The 16863-nt window shown below is 41.4% G+C and overlaps 1 protein-coding gene across 5 annotated transcripts in view; it reads right to left on the bottom strand.

Annotated features, from left to right (window-relative positions):
- The window catches only part of GPAM (glycerol-3-phosphate acyltransferase, mitochondrial), a 61393-nt gene that overhangs the window by 30325 nt on the left and 14205 nt on the right, over positions 1 to 16863 (bottom strand). Inside the window, exons 1-2 of one of the 5 annotated variants that reach the window (XM_019725135.3) lie at positions 2329 to 2484; positions 336 to 466 (exon numbers count right to left, since the gene is read on the bottom strand). In XM_019725135.3, the coding sequence (XP_019580694.3) occupies positions 336 to 437 (102 nt within the window). In that variant the 5' untranslated portion in view covers positions 438 to 466; positions 2329 to 2484. Of the gene's footprint in view, positions 1 to 335; positions 467 to 1302; positions 1327 to 1511; positions 1635 to 1935; positions 2485 to 16863 lie in introns of those variants that run through there. The other 4 variants (XM_019725133.3, XM_019725137.3, XM_088791860.1 and 1 more) reach the window with 4 other exon arrangements.

Below are 16863 nucleotides of genomic sequence, written 5' to 3'. Positions count from 1 at the left end.
TAAGTAGGGAAAACAGATTTTAAAAATTTTAATTTATAATTACACCACCCAAAACAACTACTAGGTTTTTTTCTATGCAAAAGTATTTGGCTTTTTAACACAGCTACTGTACTTAAATTTCTTACCAATATTTTCTTCCCAGTCAACATGATACCATTAGAATTTTTAAACATTAGGCTTCATAAACATACCTTCTAACAGCTGGAGGCCGTTTCTGCAGCTATTATATTACCCTCTACTTGATATTAAGTTGGCGCCAACATTTCCACCTTTGTAAACAATATTGAAATGAACATCTTTAAGTCGAAAGTTTTGAATTTGTATCTTAAACTTACCCATTCCTCGTTCGCATGCTTACATTGGCCAACACTGTATTCTGATGAATTTGGCAGATAAGAAACATCTATCGTGCCAAGGGTCAGTGCAGATTCGTCCATGTCACAAAGCGTAACTCCCAAATCATGTACTGTAAAATATATATACCATTTAAGTTAATGGGGACTCCAGAGAGTAAATACCAGAACTCAAAATTCTGACTTCTACATGATCTATATAATAGGATGTCAAATGAACTTCCACCATGTTCAAAGTACAAAAACAGACTTTGGTATGTTTATCTGAACTCAGGCAGCCTTGATTTATTTAAAAAAAAAAAAAAAATCAACCTTTGTATCTTTAGACTTCCTAAACAAAATAGCTATGAATTTGCAAGGGTCAATAAGAGCTTATTTCAGGTACAAGACCAAGAATTATTTCATTTGTGTTAATATTCGGTTGGTGCAAAAGTAATTGCGATTTAAAAGGTTAAAAATAATTGCAAAAAACCGCAATTACTTTTGCACCAACCTAATAACTGAATAGTTCCTGGGAGGACAAAGGCATGTGTTTATTTAATTAAATATAAGTTACATGTATGCACACAGTAGATCGTTTTTTTTTAATTATGCGCTGGAAAGTTTTGGTCATACATAATACGCAATGTAAAATGGGTGCTGGTAATGAGAGAACCTCAGAAGCTTCACACCTAAATTGAATTAAGCTCTTAATTTTCTTGTGCTGCCTTAAATGAAATTATATTTGCCCTTTTAGTACACTTACAAAACTCTAAAACAAAACCACTCTATTTAAAATATCTGTTTTATAAGTTTTCATCCTTGTCAACATGCCTTTTCCTATCCTAAGGGAAAGTGTTAGCACTAACAGTGAACTGCTACAGAAAATTAGTAGACATTAACCTAAACTATAAAAACTTTCTAACATAATTCTGAAATTATTTCGAAATAGCTTTTTGCTATTTCTCACCTAGCCTTAAATGTTTCCTTTAAAACCTTGACACGTCAATCCCAGGTTAACAGTGTTCCTTGGAGGACACACTCTGATTTCTGTACGATCGCCACATGGCTTTGCTGCGGTAACTGTTACGCTCAGCATTAACTCCACGTCCTTAACAATGTAACGTAAGTAACAATCTAACACAACAGGCGAGAGGAGAGAACAGGAAAGCACCGCACCTGGCACGAAAGCGCTTCGGTATTGTAACACTAGCTCTCAGTTTCAGGCGCAGAAAGTAGCTACAACCGGGGGAGCCGGTTGCCGCCTGAGAAAATGAAGACGCGGCGGCCCCAGTGATCAGGAGAGCAGGGGAGGGAGAGAGTCTGGTGCCAGTAAGAAGCCCACGCTACGCTCCTCCCTGCCCACAGCCTTCATCCAAGGTCGCGAAGTTTACAAAAAAATAACCCGGGGGTGCCAGACCACAGGCGGAGGGGACCAACTGTGGGTTCTGAAAGGGACAGAGGCAGGGAGGCCAGCTCTGAAGCCGAACCTACCCGACTTCAAACCCCCCTGCTTCCCATCTGTCGGACTTTGGACAAGTTGGTTAACTTCTATGCCTTGGTTTCGCCGTCTGGAAAATGGGCATATTACGCTAGCTCTTACCTCCTCGGGTTCTGGGAGGACCGGAAAATACACACAAAGCGCCTAGCACAGTGCAGTGTCTGACACACAGGGAGCGCTCAGTGCAGTCAGTGGTCATCTGTCACCGGACGGTCCCCGTCACCAGCCCCGCTCAGAGCACGCCTGCGGTCTCCACGCCAAAGCCAGTGCCCCCACGGCCCGCTCAGGCGCGCAGGGTACTGAGTCCGGAGCGGAAACCCGGCCTGACCCTGGTCCCTCGGGGAGAGCCCACGCCTGACCCCCCACCTCGGCACGAGCCGGAACCCATTTCTCAGGGGGAACCTCGGCACTCGGGGGCGGGGACCAGGGGGGCACAGACCGCCCCGGAAACCTGCAGGAGTCGCGCGGGCTCCGGCGCAGAGGGCGGCCACGCACCTGTCCCGGCCTCCGGGGCGGAGCAGCCTCCCGCAGCCGCCTCCCGCCCGGGCGGCTCGCACCGCAGCGCAGCCGGCTTCGGGGGCTGAGCTGCCGGCGGCACGTCCAGGCTCCGCCGGTGCTGCTGCAACGTCGCGCCCTGATGACGCAACGGGCGCCTGGCAGTGACGCTGCGGCCACGAGTCCGCCCGCGCCAGGCAGCACGTGGCTGTGCGCTGTGTGTGTGCATCTCAGGGCACAGTGTGTGTACACACGTGTGTGTCTCCGTGGCCGAGCAGGGCCCAAACGAATGGTTGTTCTGCCTCGGGGCTGAGGAGACAGAGAGAGAGAGAAAGGGAGGGAGGGAGAGGGAGCACCTAAGTCTGCGCTGTGTCATCTGTCACCAGGGACTTGGTCTCCACCAGGCTCTGGTGGGAGTGTGCGCTGTGGGGTGTCTGGGTTTCTGTGTATGTGTGTGGTCTTTTTTACGAGATTTGGAAGACTAGAATTTATTAGGGATGCGGAAAGTGGGGATTGGGAATGGTCCTGTTCCGTAATTTCCATAACAGTGGCTGAGTGCCTTTTCCTTGAAGAAAATGAGGAACTCAAAAGGAAATAAGGTTTCCAAAAGTCAAAGTCCACATTTGCCTACTTTTAACCCTTCAGACAAAGTATCACTGGGCACAAACAGGTTTTTTTCACAATATTTGTCCTGCTGTAGACAAGGCCAGTGGTTATCCAGAGCATTAGCCATTTGGAAGATAAAAGATAACCTTCTACATTGCACTTAAGCAGCATTAAGTGTGGACTAGCAGCTGGGAATACAAAGATGATTAAGATAGAGTCCCTGCCCTCACACCTCTGCCACCAGTCCTCATCTCTGCACACATTAACCCTCATCCTCTCTTCCAAACACATTTGTCTCCATGTCTACCCATCAAAAGCCATCCTTAGCTCCCCACAGTCCAAATGCCTGAGCCTGGCACTTGAGGCATCCACAGATAAACCTCCACTCTTCCCACTGTGCTCCAGCAGGAGCCCTTACTTCAACCTCTCCTGTTGTCCCTAGCCACACCATGGACACTCAAACTCGTAGCTGGACCAAGCCACTCTCCCCTAAATCCTATTGCTCCTTCCTGAACTAAACCCCCAAGCCTTCCCTAGCCTCTTCCAGCCCTCAATAATCATACCCTCCTGTGAAATCTCACAGATTGATTGTGGTACCACACCTTGGGTCTTTATAAATTGTGTCATTCTTCCACAAGATAATGAACTCATCATCAATGTCAGTGACTTGCCTCAGTCTCTGAGGTAGTCCTGTAGTGCTTTGTTATATTAAACACTCAAATAAATACCTGTTGAAGCTGAGGAACAAGAAGAAAAACAAGAATTTCTTCTCTTCAACTTTCTACTCTTGTTTATAAAACCATCCCAAAACACAGGTGTGGCCCCCTTTTAAAACAATCCAAAACAGTAGGAGTGGTTATTCTATTAAATTTTTTTTAAAAGCTTCTTGAAGTTAAAGACACTGTTTTTATCAAGCCTACAGACACCTTACCTCCAAGCACACACCTAAATACTCAAGGATTACGTTGACTAGAATAAGAAATTCTAATCCCAAAACAAGACATTTTATGGACAGATTACTGGTCCCTGACCAAAAAAAGAAAAAGAAAAAATGGGGTGGGGGTAGAAAAAAGAGGAAAGCCTTGTGGTCTGAATCACTGGTAAAGAGAAAGTAAGGAGAAATGAAACAGAGAAAACATCACAGGACTTAAAAGGTAAACCAGGGGGAAAACTAGATTGTCATACATCAAGTTCCTTTGTAGGCAACTCTTTTGTAACACCCATTGCACAAGAGTTACTGTACTTGCAGGAGATGTACATTGCACATCTTCAGGTTACTTCATGAGAATTATTTTGGGAACAAGTGACACCCTTAGCAATCTGTTTTATCAACAGTACCACAATTACTTAAAGTAATCCAGTCTAGGCAGCCAAAATGGAGGAACAAGGACTGAATTTTCTCTCCTGCTACAACTGAAATAAACAACCAGACCAGGCAAAATGAATGAAACAGGCAGCAGTGCAGGACACTCGTCCATAAGGGGAGAAAACAAATGAGGTCAGCACTATGATTAGTTCAGCTTACTGTCCAGAGAGAGTGGCCAGGCTGCTGTAAAGAGTGGGGGAATCCGGGAAGAACTAGGCAGACCCCCTTGAGCTGAGGAGATAGAACTGAGAGACCCGAAAGGCCAAAGCAGCTGAAGCTGGGAGTAGAGTACCAGAGAAAGGAGAGAGATACAGAGAAAGAGGGAGCTCTGGACACCTGCAGAAGTGCTTGCTCCAGTCTTCAGCTGAGTAGGATGTGAGTGTGAGTAAAGTACCCAAGGCCAGGGAAAGAACCACACATACAAAGCTTGTATAGGACAGGGAATTTATCCTGTTGGCACAAGCCAGAGTGGAAAGTACTGGACAGAGTGGAAGTACAGAATGATCATACAAGACCAGGAATAGGGCCTGATCCAGACAACCAGATTGCAAAGCTTCATAATTCATAACTCAAAAGGTCCTGCTTCAGGAGTGGTGTACAATTAACCCTAGAGTAGATGCTGCTTGGTTCTACCTAACAAATCTTAAAGCTAGCCCCAAAAGGATCAAACTGTTTTCAAGAACAAAGTGTCACGAAACAAAACACAAGGAAATCAAAAATATCCAGCACCCAACAAGGTGAAATTCACAATGTCTGACATCCAATCAAAAATTATCAGGCATGCAAAAAAAGAAGCAGGGAATGAACGACCCCTAATGAGGAGAAAAATCAATCAATTGAAAGAGAAATGATAGAATTAGTAAACAAGGACATTAAGAAAACAATTATAATTATATTTTATGTGTCCAAGAAAGTAAAAATTGAGCATATTAAGTAGCGATGTGGAAAATCTTTAAAAAGAGATTATAAAAGCCATCATCTGAGATTTTTTTAACACACACAAACTCCACTTGTATGTGACTAACAACAGATTAAATATTACTGAAAAAAAAGATTTAAAAACTTGAACATATTGCAGTAGAAAAAATCCAAAATGAAACACAGAGGGAATAGAAAGAATGAAAATAAAAATAAACAGAGTATCAGTGAGCTTAATATATATGCAATTGGAGTCCCTGAAGGAAAGGAGAAATATGAAGAGGGGTCAGGCAGGACCAAAAAAAATATTTCAAGAAATAATGGCTGAAAACTTTCCAAATTTTATAAAACTTATAAACTCACAAATCCAAGAATCTCAATAAACTCTACCTAGAAACATGAAGAAACCTACACCAAAAAATATCACAATTAAATTCCTTAAAACTAGTGATAATGTGAAAATCTTAAAAGCAGTCAGAGGGAGAAAAAAAAAAGACACATCGCTGTGCAAAGGAACAAAGATGAGAACGACAGCCTACTTCTCGTCAGAAACTTGCCAACAAGAAGACAGGGAAGTGGCATCTTTAAAGTACTGAAAAAAAAAAACTGTCAATCTGAATTCTTTCCCCAAATATACATATTTCAAAAACCAAACAAAATAATGACATGTTCTGACATAAAATAAAATAAAAACTAAAAGAATTCATCACCAGCAGACACTTACTATAAGAAATATTAAAAGAAAATCCTTCAGGTAGAAAGAAAATACAATCAAATGGAAATGTGGACATACACAAAGGAATTAACATCTCAAGAAATCATAAGTAGGTAAATAAGGGTTTCCTGTCTTAAAAATCCCTTTTAAAAAATGATTGCTTCATGCAAAAATAAAAACATTATTTTGTGGGGTTTATAATATATGTAGAAATAAAATATATGACAACAGCACAATGTCCAGAAAGGGGAAAGTACTCTGTTGTAATCTTCTTATGCCAAGCATAAAATGGTGTAATGTACTGGAAGGTAAACTGATAAGTCAAGATGTATACTCTGACTCCTAAAGCAGCTACTGTAAAAGCAAAACAAACAGTTATTGCTAACAGAAAAACAAAGAAAATAAAGTGGAATTATTTTTAAAAACACTCAGTGAATCTAAAAAGAAGGCAGTAAATGAGGACAAAGGAAAAAAAGAATAGATAAGATAAAGAAAAAACACATAGCAAGATGGTAGATTTAAATCCAAGCAGGTAATCACCCCAACTAAAGGCAGATTGTCAGACTAGAGAAAAAATCATGAACCAACTACATGCCGCTTATAAGAAGATCACTTTAAAGATAAAGACAAATAAAAGTCAAAGACTGAAAAACACTGTACCAGGCTAAAGCTCATCAAAAGAAATACAGGTGGTGATATTACTATCAGACAAAGTATATTTCAATACAACAATATTACCAGAAATAAAGAGGAGCATTTCATAATGATAGAGGTCAATCTTAGAGGAAAATCAATTCTAAACATTTGTGTATCTAATACAGAACTTCCATATATATGAAGCCAAAACTAACAGTATTACAAGGAGCAATAGAAAAATCCACGATTATAAACAGTAATTTCCACACCCCCAGCTTAATAACTGACAGAGTAGGTAGACAGAGAATCAGCAAATGTCTACAAGGCTTGTAAACTACCATCAACCAAACTGGCCTAATGGACATTAAGAACACTGCACCATACACTCTGCACGCTGCCTTATAAGAATGCTACACCCAACAACAGGAGAATGGGTTTCTTTTCAAGTGCGCACAGAACATTTTCCAAGACAGACCATATTCTGGGCCATAACACAGGTCTCAGTAGATTTATAAGAATTCAAATCATATGAAATATATAATCTGACCACAACAGAATTAGAAATCAATAACTTACAGGTGTCTGGGAAATCCCAAAATATTTAGAAACTAACACGCTTCTAAAAATACCACAGTTTAAAGGAGAAATAAAAATGGAAATTAGAAAGTACTTTGAATGGAAGGATAATGAAAACACATGTCATAAATTGAGGGATATAGCTAAAGCTGTACTTAGTGAGAAATGTGTAACACCTATATTAGAAAAGAAGAAAGTCCTCAAATCATCGATCTCAGCTTCAACCTTAAGAAAGAAGAGCAAATTAAACCCAAAGTAGGCAAAACAAAAATAAGAAATAATAAAGGACAGAAATTAATGACACAGAAAACAGAAAAATAATAGACAAAAATCATTGAAACTGAAAGCTGATTCTCTGAAAAGATCAGTAAAATTGATAAACTTCTAACCAGATCGATAAGATTAAAAAAAGAGAGAAGACACACATTACCCATAACGGGGATGCAAAAAGTGACATCACTACAAGTTCTGCATATGTAGTAATCCAGTCTTTCCATTGCCGAAACTACTTGCCTTTTTTTATTCAGGGTGGTTTTTCAAGATGGCAGAGTCCCCACCTTCATAAGGGGTGTCTGATTAGATCTCATAAAAAGCTGTTCCCACCGACTGTACCAGGCTGTCCTCATCTGGCACTTGTGAAAGTGATGTATATCTATCTGCATTTTGTTCTATTTGGTCCATTTTCCACTTTTCAGTCTTTCAAGGTATTTTTACATTTTTTCTGCCACCCTACATACCTGCTAACATCTTAACATGACTCATTCCCATGATGATCCTTCAAGATGCTCTGATCTTCAGTTTACAGATAAGAAACATGAGGCTCAGAGAAATTAAGTAAGTTGCCATTAAGTAAGGTAGAAAGTAGCACAGCAGGGATTTGAACCTGGGCCTTTCTCTTCCTAAAACCTCTTTTCTGCCTAATAACTCACACTGCCTCCTTACTCGTCCCTGTTCAACAGGCTTCCCTCCAGACTGACCCAGTTTCGTTGATCAAAACTTACCTGGATACACTTCTACACACCCACCCACGCACAGAAGAATTTCTCGGCAAGCATATTACTCATAGGAGAAACATTGTCAACTGAATTGCTGAAATGCAATGATAAACTATGACAAGCCCTGATCTCAAATAGGACAATTATTCTATCAAAAACTTTTAAAGGAAATAAAGTAAGTTTGGCCGGAATTATTCCGATTGAATCCATGCTGTTTTCATCGTCTACTTCCCTCCAGATTCCTTTTGTTCATTCATCTATTCAATAAATACATATAGAACACCTACTGCGTAATAATGAAGCCAGCATAGTACCTCCCTCTCTTAGAGTTTACAGTCTCACAGACTCACACAACTCCTGTTTAATAATTGTTTGCTCCAGTCTGTTGACCCTCCTTTACTTTATCTCAATATTCCTGTTGCTGGCTCTATTTCCTTATTAGCTTGTTTTCTTTCCCAAGTAATAATCTTATAGCTCTATTTGTTATGCCTTTCTAATAAACCTCATCCCAACATGAATCAAAGCATCTACTCTGTCCTAATATTGGAAAGGCAGAGCTTGGGTGAATTAATAAACTTAATAATTAGGTAACAGTAATTAGGTCATAAAGACTTAATAAGGGTAGATTCCTGCCTTAAATTCATCACTGACTTGATTCTCCCTACTGTCAAACATTTGCAGAGGGGAAGAGGGGGAGAAACCAGAAAAACAGGGTTTTTGGACAATCTTAAGGTTAGACTTCTCTTTAAAAAACAAACAAAAAACAGGTGACTTTTGCTTTGTTCTCACAACAAAAACTTCCCTTTGGCCTTCAAAGATTATAAATAAGTTGGTAAAACATGCATTAATAACCACAAATTGATGTAGCATGACTTGAAATTAGTGTTTTGGTCTTATCCTCACCAGTTCTTCTGTATTAAATTCACCAATTTAAGTAGCTGCCATATCTAAGATGGGTTCCTCCCACTGACTGACTTCTTTAAAATAATAACAACAACAATAATAGTAATAATTGTTCGCAAAAAGTTTCAAAACTCATCATCAAGTTCATCAACATATAGCTTCTAGAATTCACTTAGCTGATTTGGGGCAGGCACTGAGACCTGCCTGTCCCATATCTATTCCCACCCACTTCTGGCTATCAGGTGCCTGGTTTTGTTTAGGGTGTTCTTTTGCCAGCTCTGGAAAAAAGAATGAATCAAATATCTAAGCTAATTATGGTCATCTTGTTCTCTAATATTCTAACTGTTCCTGCATCCAAAATGGTCAGTATGACCTAACTCTAGGCCATCAGACCCAAGAGAAAGCCAAACAAGGATTTCTGGAGAAGTTTTTCCTTCCCAGTAAAAGGAAGCAGACACAGCTGTCCTGGCTTCTTTTCACTTTTTTTTTTTCTTCTATGTGTTCTGTAACTTAATTTCCAAGCCCAACACCACCAGTCATACAACGCTGGATTTCATTCAATCACTGTGTTTAAGCCACTCTAATCTTGTTTTCTGTTATTCCCAGGCAAACGCATTTAATTTTGAGCACAGTTCTGGCCTCTAGAGTAACATAAACATATTGGGGGGAAAAGAGCGAGAGTTGAGAAATCGTCCCTGCCAGTGTGTCATGCTGGGGGATTGGAGGTGGAAGTGACCTTAGAGCTTACATATAGGAAGTACCTTAGGCAAGAAGAGAATGGAATCCCTCTGACTCACTTTTACCACATTTGTGGCAGAACAAGGACTTTAGCTTGACTGAAAACTACTCTATCAATAGATTAAGCTAGAAATCTCAGATAATCCCAGCAGGAGACAGTCAGGCTTCTGGGGGATCCTGTGGGAGGGGCTACGTGACAAGGCTCCACCCCCTTACTCCTCAGCCCCACTCCACCAAGGAAGGCCAGCAGGAGCTAGGAAGGGTTCCAGGCTTCCAGCCACTGGTTCTAGAGGACAACTGGGGCACTGGGGCGGATATCTGGTAGAGCTGGGTCATTAGGAAATCAGCTTAAGTCAATATATTTTATTTTTACAATTGTTAATTCATTCTTAAGAAATAAAGGATGTTTGTAGGGTGTTTTGTTTTTGTTTTTGTTTTGTTTTGTTTTGTTTTGCCACTTCTCCCAGGAGTACATCCAGGCTCTGTGGTTTAAGTGCTGAGGTTGCCTTAGCCCTTGAGGGAGGCTGAGTAATTGCAGTTCATAGCCTTTTGGTTACTGAAAGCAGACAGAGAGAAAGAGACAGAGAGAGAAACTGTTGACTGAGGTTGGTTGCCAAGAAGACAAAACCGACACAGGCCTCCATTTTTTGTGTGAACACCAGCTGGACTGTGCAAGAAGAGGTTGCCTGAGAAGGGGGTAGAGGCCAGAACAGCCCAGGCACCAAGAAGGGGCTACAGGTGAGGGTTCTGATCCTGGGTCTGACTTGAGAGTCCTCCCATGCAGACCCTTGGAGGTGGCAAGTCTTCAGAAGGAGTGGGGAGAAGGGACACTGTGAAGAGTCTAGAATCTTGGGAGCCTCCGTGAACATCCCACTGGCTGAGCGTGTTGTGGAGGGAATGGGGCTCCATAAGCCATGCAGGGCCTGGACAAGGAGCGATGATGAAGGAGACCAGCCTGAACCGAGTCAGGGCCTCTGCTTTCAGGCTTCCTGCACAGCATAAGTGCCAGGATAATGGAGAGGAGGGGAACCCCAAAAATGATCACCATTGGACTTCTAGGGACCCTTGACATGAGCCGTGTAGACAGATTAGTTGAACATCCATTCGTTCAGAACACATTGATTGACAGCCCGTTGTGTGCCAAGCATCTTTGCTAGGCACTAAGAATACACAGAGGAAGATATCACTCATAGATCCTGCACTTGTGGAATGAACAGTCTCATGGCCTGTGGCGTGTTGGGAGGGAGACAGTAGGGAAAAAGTAACAGACAAGTAAACACAGACAAATTAAATGAAATCGCAGCACATTGTGGAAAGTACAATGAAGATCCAAAGAGCATGTGTCACAGAGAATAACAGCGGTGACCAGCATTAGATAAGGTGGGCAGGGAGGACCTCACTAAGTGGGGAGCAGCTACCCTGAGGCTGGGGTGTGAGAAGCACCTGCCACGGAAAAAGCCCAGAAAAGACCTTTCTAAGAAGAGGAAACGATACCTGCCAAAGCCCTGAAGGAGACCAGAGCTTGGCAGAGAGAACCGAGCAGTGTGGGCTGGCGAGGAAGAAGGGGGAACGTGGCAGAGAGAGGGGTTGGGAAGCCAGAGGGGCCAGATAGAGCAGGGCTTTTGAAACCATAGTAAGAAGTTTATCAAATTAAAAATAAAATTGTGACATGGAGGAAAAAAATGTCATGGAGGAATTCACATGCCCTTCACCCTACAAGTATTAGAGAAGGATGAATGAAAACAGAAACCCAGGTCTGTGGAGTTAGTGGGGAGGCGGAATGGGCAGTGATTCGGGAGCTGAGGTAGGCAGGGGCCTGCCTGGGACAAATTGGCAGCAGAGACTCTCGGTAAGAGGAAATAAGCCATTTTGTAAACTACCGTTTATTGAGCACATATTATATGCCCAGCGCTGTTCTAAATACTGCATAGACATTATCTCAAGCAATCCTCTCTGTATCAGCACTGGCACAATCTGGAAAACACAGTCCATGCCAGACAGCTGCTAGTGGGACTTTAATACTGAGACCTACTTAGAAAGGTCTTGGAAGAGCTGAAAGGACGAAAGGGGATGGTGACGCAGCCCAGAGATTAGCAACAAGAAAAGATCACTACCCTCCCTAGAGCGGGAGTGACAAATTATGTTGTGAACAGAGCCAGGAGCCAGAGCCACCTAGGTGACAGCTGGGACCAAGCAGAGAGGGGCTTTTTAAAACTGTCACTGCTGGAGATGTCACCTGAAGAAGAAGGAGATAGCCTCCTTAGCTTTTTCCATCTTTCTGCCCTCCCATCACCTGCCAGCCCCTTTGAGTGGCTGAAGCAAACAGCAAGACAGCCTAAAGAATGAGTTAGGCCTCCCCCGCTCCCATCTCAAGACATAGAGTAGAATAGGAAAGGATGGGAGTGGATCTGAGGGTGAACAGACAAAAGAGGGGCCCGTCCTCCCAATAGCCCCATGAACTAGGGACTATTATTATCCCATTTTTCATACGGGAAACCTGAGGCATGGGGAGAGGCACTGGTAGGGGAGAGGGAGAACCCAAACTTGAATTCAGATTTTTCTGACTCTAGAGTCCAAATATTTTTCAGCCAGTTTAAGTGAAAGCCTGGTAGTTAGGACTGGGCCACCATTTCCTGGGTATGAAAAGCAAATCTTAATGTTAAACCCCACTCTATAAAGATACTCCTATTGGTTGGCTTCAAAACTGAGCTGCTCATGGGGACACCGGTGGATAATCCTGAGTCCTAGCAGAATATCTGAGGGCTCTGCAAGGGGTCTGGAGCCAAACAACCTGGGTTCTAATTTTGTTCTGTCACATTCTAGCTGTGTGACCCTGGGCAAATTATTTAACCTCTCTGAGCCCTAATTGTCTCATTTTTAAAGAGGATGTTCTAATGTACACTTACTTATTGCTTTATTTTGAGGTGAAATGGAATAATGTATACAAAATAATTAGCACACTGCCTGCAACATGTTAAGATTTACTAAATGGTAGCTCTTATTATATTGTTCTTAGTCTCTTCTTGCAGCGACTCTGGGGACAAAAGAGAGATCCTACACCTTTGAGCTTGAATCCTGGTCAAGGATTTGTCCTAACATCTTTGGAACTCATACAAACCCTTAAAGTTGCTTTGCTCTGGGAAGAGTGTCTCTGCATCAGTCAGATGGGCTATAATACAGTAACAAATGTCACTTTGTCTTAAAATAATAAAGTTTTTTTCTTGCCTGTGGTGCATGTAAAATGCAGGTTATTCTAGGATCTCTGCTCATAAAGCTCACTGAGAGAGGTTCCATCATATCCTGTCTTTCTTCCTTGCTGAGGCTGGGAACAGATAGTAGGAAGCCATGGACTGGCTCCTAACCCGTACATCATCTCCACTCCCATTTCATTAGCTAAAGCGTCAAATGAAGCAAATGGGTGAAGAAGTATAATCTTGTCATGTGCCCCAACAAGATAACTAGGCATTTATGAACAACCCTCAATGACTACCAGAACCTCAGTGAACCTTCTGGTTGAGCTAGATAAAGCAAAGTTCCCAATCTGGAATGAAGAGATTTAGTTGCTTCTAATGATGCCCTACGTGGCATCATTAAAGTTGGTTGTGCCCAGAGTTGCATGTCTGAAGACAACATATCTTTTAGGGAAAACTTTTATTCCTAAATATTGCTTAAGACCACTTCCCTGAAAATCACTGTTGGTTCTTGGAAGATAATGTCCAAGATGGTTTATGGAGCTGTGATGCTGGCTGGAAACAAAGCACCTTGTCTTCTGGAAGAGGGAGCCTAACGTAGGCTAGATTGTGCAAGCCCAGACTTACCCAGAGCATTTCCACTGTTGTATAACCTGATGTCAGATTGTTGGGTTCTGGTGGCTTGTTGAGCAAGTTTAAGCTCTAGGTGTAAGGCACGAGGCCCTGTTTTGGCTTTCACAAGCCCATGCCCTCCTGCATTTCTTTCCACCTACCTGGATGTTTTCCTCTTGACATCTTTTGCTGGCTCAAGGTTCCTTTCATTCTTGCTCCATGCTCTCTCCTTAGTAGACCAGGCCCTAGGAGTAATTCTTAACTTCTTCCCACTTCCAATCCAACACCAACTTCTAGCAATGTTACCTTCTAAGTAGCTTTAAACCCATCATCCTTTTATCTCCCTCTCTGCCTGAACTGTCCTAATCCAGGCCGCCACCATCTTCCCTAGGAAGTATTAACCGTTTACTACCTGGACTCTTCATGTTTGCTGCCCACCCATCACCCTCCCAAGCATCCTACATATTGGCCAGAATGAACATTTGAAAATGCAACACTGACTATGTCAAACACCCCTGTTTCTCTGCCTGATCCCCACTCCGATTGATTAAAATCCTTTCAATTATTCCTTACCGTTTTTAGGACAAAGACTAACATCTTTAACACGGCCTCTAATGCCGGGCACAGTCCGTCCTGGCTGACTTCACTGCCCTCATTTCCTCCCACTTGCCCTTTCTCTCTCCGACTTTGGCCACCCTGGCTTTCTTTCAGTTCCTCACGGAAGACAGACTCTACTCTTCCCTTACACTAAATGCTTCTTCTGCTGGCAGTGGTCTCTCACCCAACCCTCTCTTTCTTTCCAGTCATGCTTCATAATTAAATCTCACCTCCTCATAAAAACCTTTACTGCCCCTCAGCCTAAGTCAGGCCCCTTGTCACATGTTTCTCCCTCGTGGGACTTATCACAGTTATAATTAAACACTTAATTATAGAATTATCATTAACTAGCTATTAATACCTCTATCACTTAAATGACATTCTTGACTTCTCCTATTCCCTTCCTCTGTGTTCCTAACATCAAACAGTGCTTTGCACAAAACAGATGCCCCAGATCTATTTGTTGAATGTCTAAATACAAGACATGATTAGTTAACCATTTAATAAAGGAGAGTGTGTAAATGGCTGTCACAACTATCAACAGTCCTGGACAAGATTAGCTCTAGGAATAGAAGTATTCAAGAAGGAACACATGAATCAGAGTTTTGGGGGCTCAGGACTCTACAGGTCTTGGGGAAGCCATGTAGCTAAGCTTGACAGAGAGATAAAAAGCAGGTTTTCCATTCCTCCCCCAGGCCACTCCCTGGGCCAGAGTAGAGGGAGTGACATAACTACGAGGGAGAATAGGGGCCAAGGTCTCCAGTGGTGACCAGCAACGCAGGGTGTGGTGGCCCACCATGGGACAGAATGCCACAACTAAAAACAAGGCAAAGAAAGCAGAGACGGGGATGCAAACACACACATGTCCAACACATTTGAAAGAAGGAATTTGAAAACACTTGAAAGGGAAAGCTAGACATGGCTGGAGACTGACTTACTTTTATTTTCTCTCCCTCAGAATGGGTCTTTGTCAAAAAAAAAAAAAAAATGTTTCATGAAGAGGACAAGAGAAGCGGAAGTACTTTGCATTTAGGTTATTCTTTTTCTAATGAGTTTTAAGTTAGCTAGAACCTTACTTATAAGTCTAATTGGAAGGAAGATCAATGTAAGTTCAATTCAGACTTGTTTTTAGAATACTTTTAAAGAAATTTAGTTTTATTACTTTGGGGGACATAGAAGCTCCACAGTTTTCTCTTGGAAAATGGACTGTCTCAGATGTTCTAAACATACTCTTTAGCTTTAATTTACAGATTTCCTAAAAGAAGAGGTTTCCAAAGTGAAGAGTGTTATCAGCCCAGTTTCCACTTATCTAAATTCCCTATTGTAAAGCAAAACCCAAATAAGCATAATCCAATTAACTGTGGCTTTAACGGAATCTTTTCTGACAGTCGTCCTATTATTCCATAAAATATTTGGAATTTATTATAATGATGGTCTCCAATATGAAAGCAAGACATTGGATAATAGGCTTTCCATCACCCAGGATCACGGTATAATCCCTTCATCGAGCCGTACTTTTTTATACAGCTGATTGGGTGAGTCTTTGAGCCAGACCTTTCACTCAGGGTGACCTACGTGTATACGTCACTTATTCCTATTGCATATCCAATTCTACTTAGATCGCAAAACATTTTCCCCCATTCTTAAATTATTTTAGTTACTTTTTCCAGAGGCTTTCAGTTCTAGTCCAGGGTTCCTACTTCACCCCCATAAATCACTGGAACACATATGTAAATTTAACACATGTACATGAATTATAGAATTCCTAGTAACTACTATAGATATGGATGGGATTAAATGAACGTTTAATATCCACAATATTGGTTTCTCTCTGTATTATTCATAAGTGATGTTTTTAGAGGATGGTCCGTCTAAATTTCTAGGTCACCTGCTCATTAATTATTGAACAAATATAATCTCGGCAAAGGCTGAATTATACCTTGTTTCCCCGAAAATAAGACCTAGACAGACCATCAGCTCTAATATGTCTTTTGGAGCAAAAATTTATATAAGCCCCAGTCTTATTTTACTATAATATAAGACTGGGTCTTATCTAGCATAATGTAATATAAGACTGGGTAATATATGTATTATATGTATATATGTAATATATGTAATACATATATGTAATATATATAATAATGTAATATAAGACTCTTAGTTTCGGGGAAACACGGTATCTAAAAATCCCATCAATTGATTGAATCCTGGACTTACTGAAATTCTAATCTTCCAGAAATAAGATTTAGTTAATTTTAAACTCTACAGGGTTATGGCACGCCTTATAAACACAGAGTTATTTTTTTAGTGGTGATAATTTTTATAACAATAAAATCATCTACTTGGTCAGTAACCCCATTTTATAAACCATAGTAACTCTTAGCCAAATTCTAATTAAGCAGAGGAGTCAGCTGGCTCTCCTCTATATGTGACCTGCCATCTGTTCTTATTTACAAAACCACAAGTGACACATATAGTGAGCCTGTTATTAGTTAGGCCACCATGTCGTAATCATGGCCAGTCAGACACATCTAAAATGGTAATTATTCTGAACCATTAATTACAACTTGACAAACTACATTATCCAGAACTGTGAAGGGTCTTGGGATGTTGAATGTAAATTCAATCAATGGTTTTTCCTCTCTGTGCTTCCTCTTCCTCACCTGTAAAACAAGGCTAGTA

This window comes from Rhinolophus sinicus, chromosome 15 (genome assembly GCF_057876585.1).
Source record: "Rhinolophus sinicus isolate RSI-liver-muscle chromosome 15, RSI-T2T, whole genome shotgun sequence".
In the NCBI taxonomy this organism is placed as follows: domain Eukaryota; kingdom Metazoa; phylum Chordata; class Mammalia; order Chiroptera; family Rhinolophidae; genus Rhinolophus; species Rhinolophus sinicus.
The sequence above is the reverse complement of the archived record's forward strand: the minus strand, read 5'-3'. Positions and strand labels throughout refer to the sequence as shown.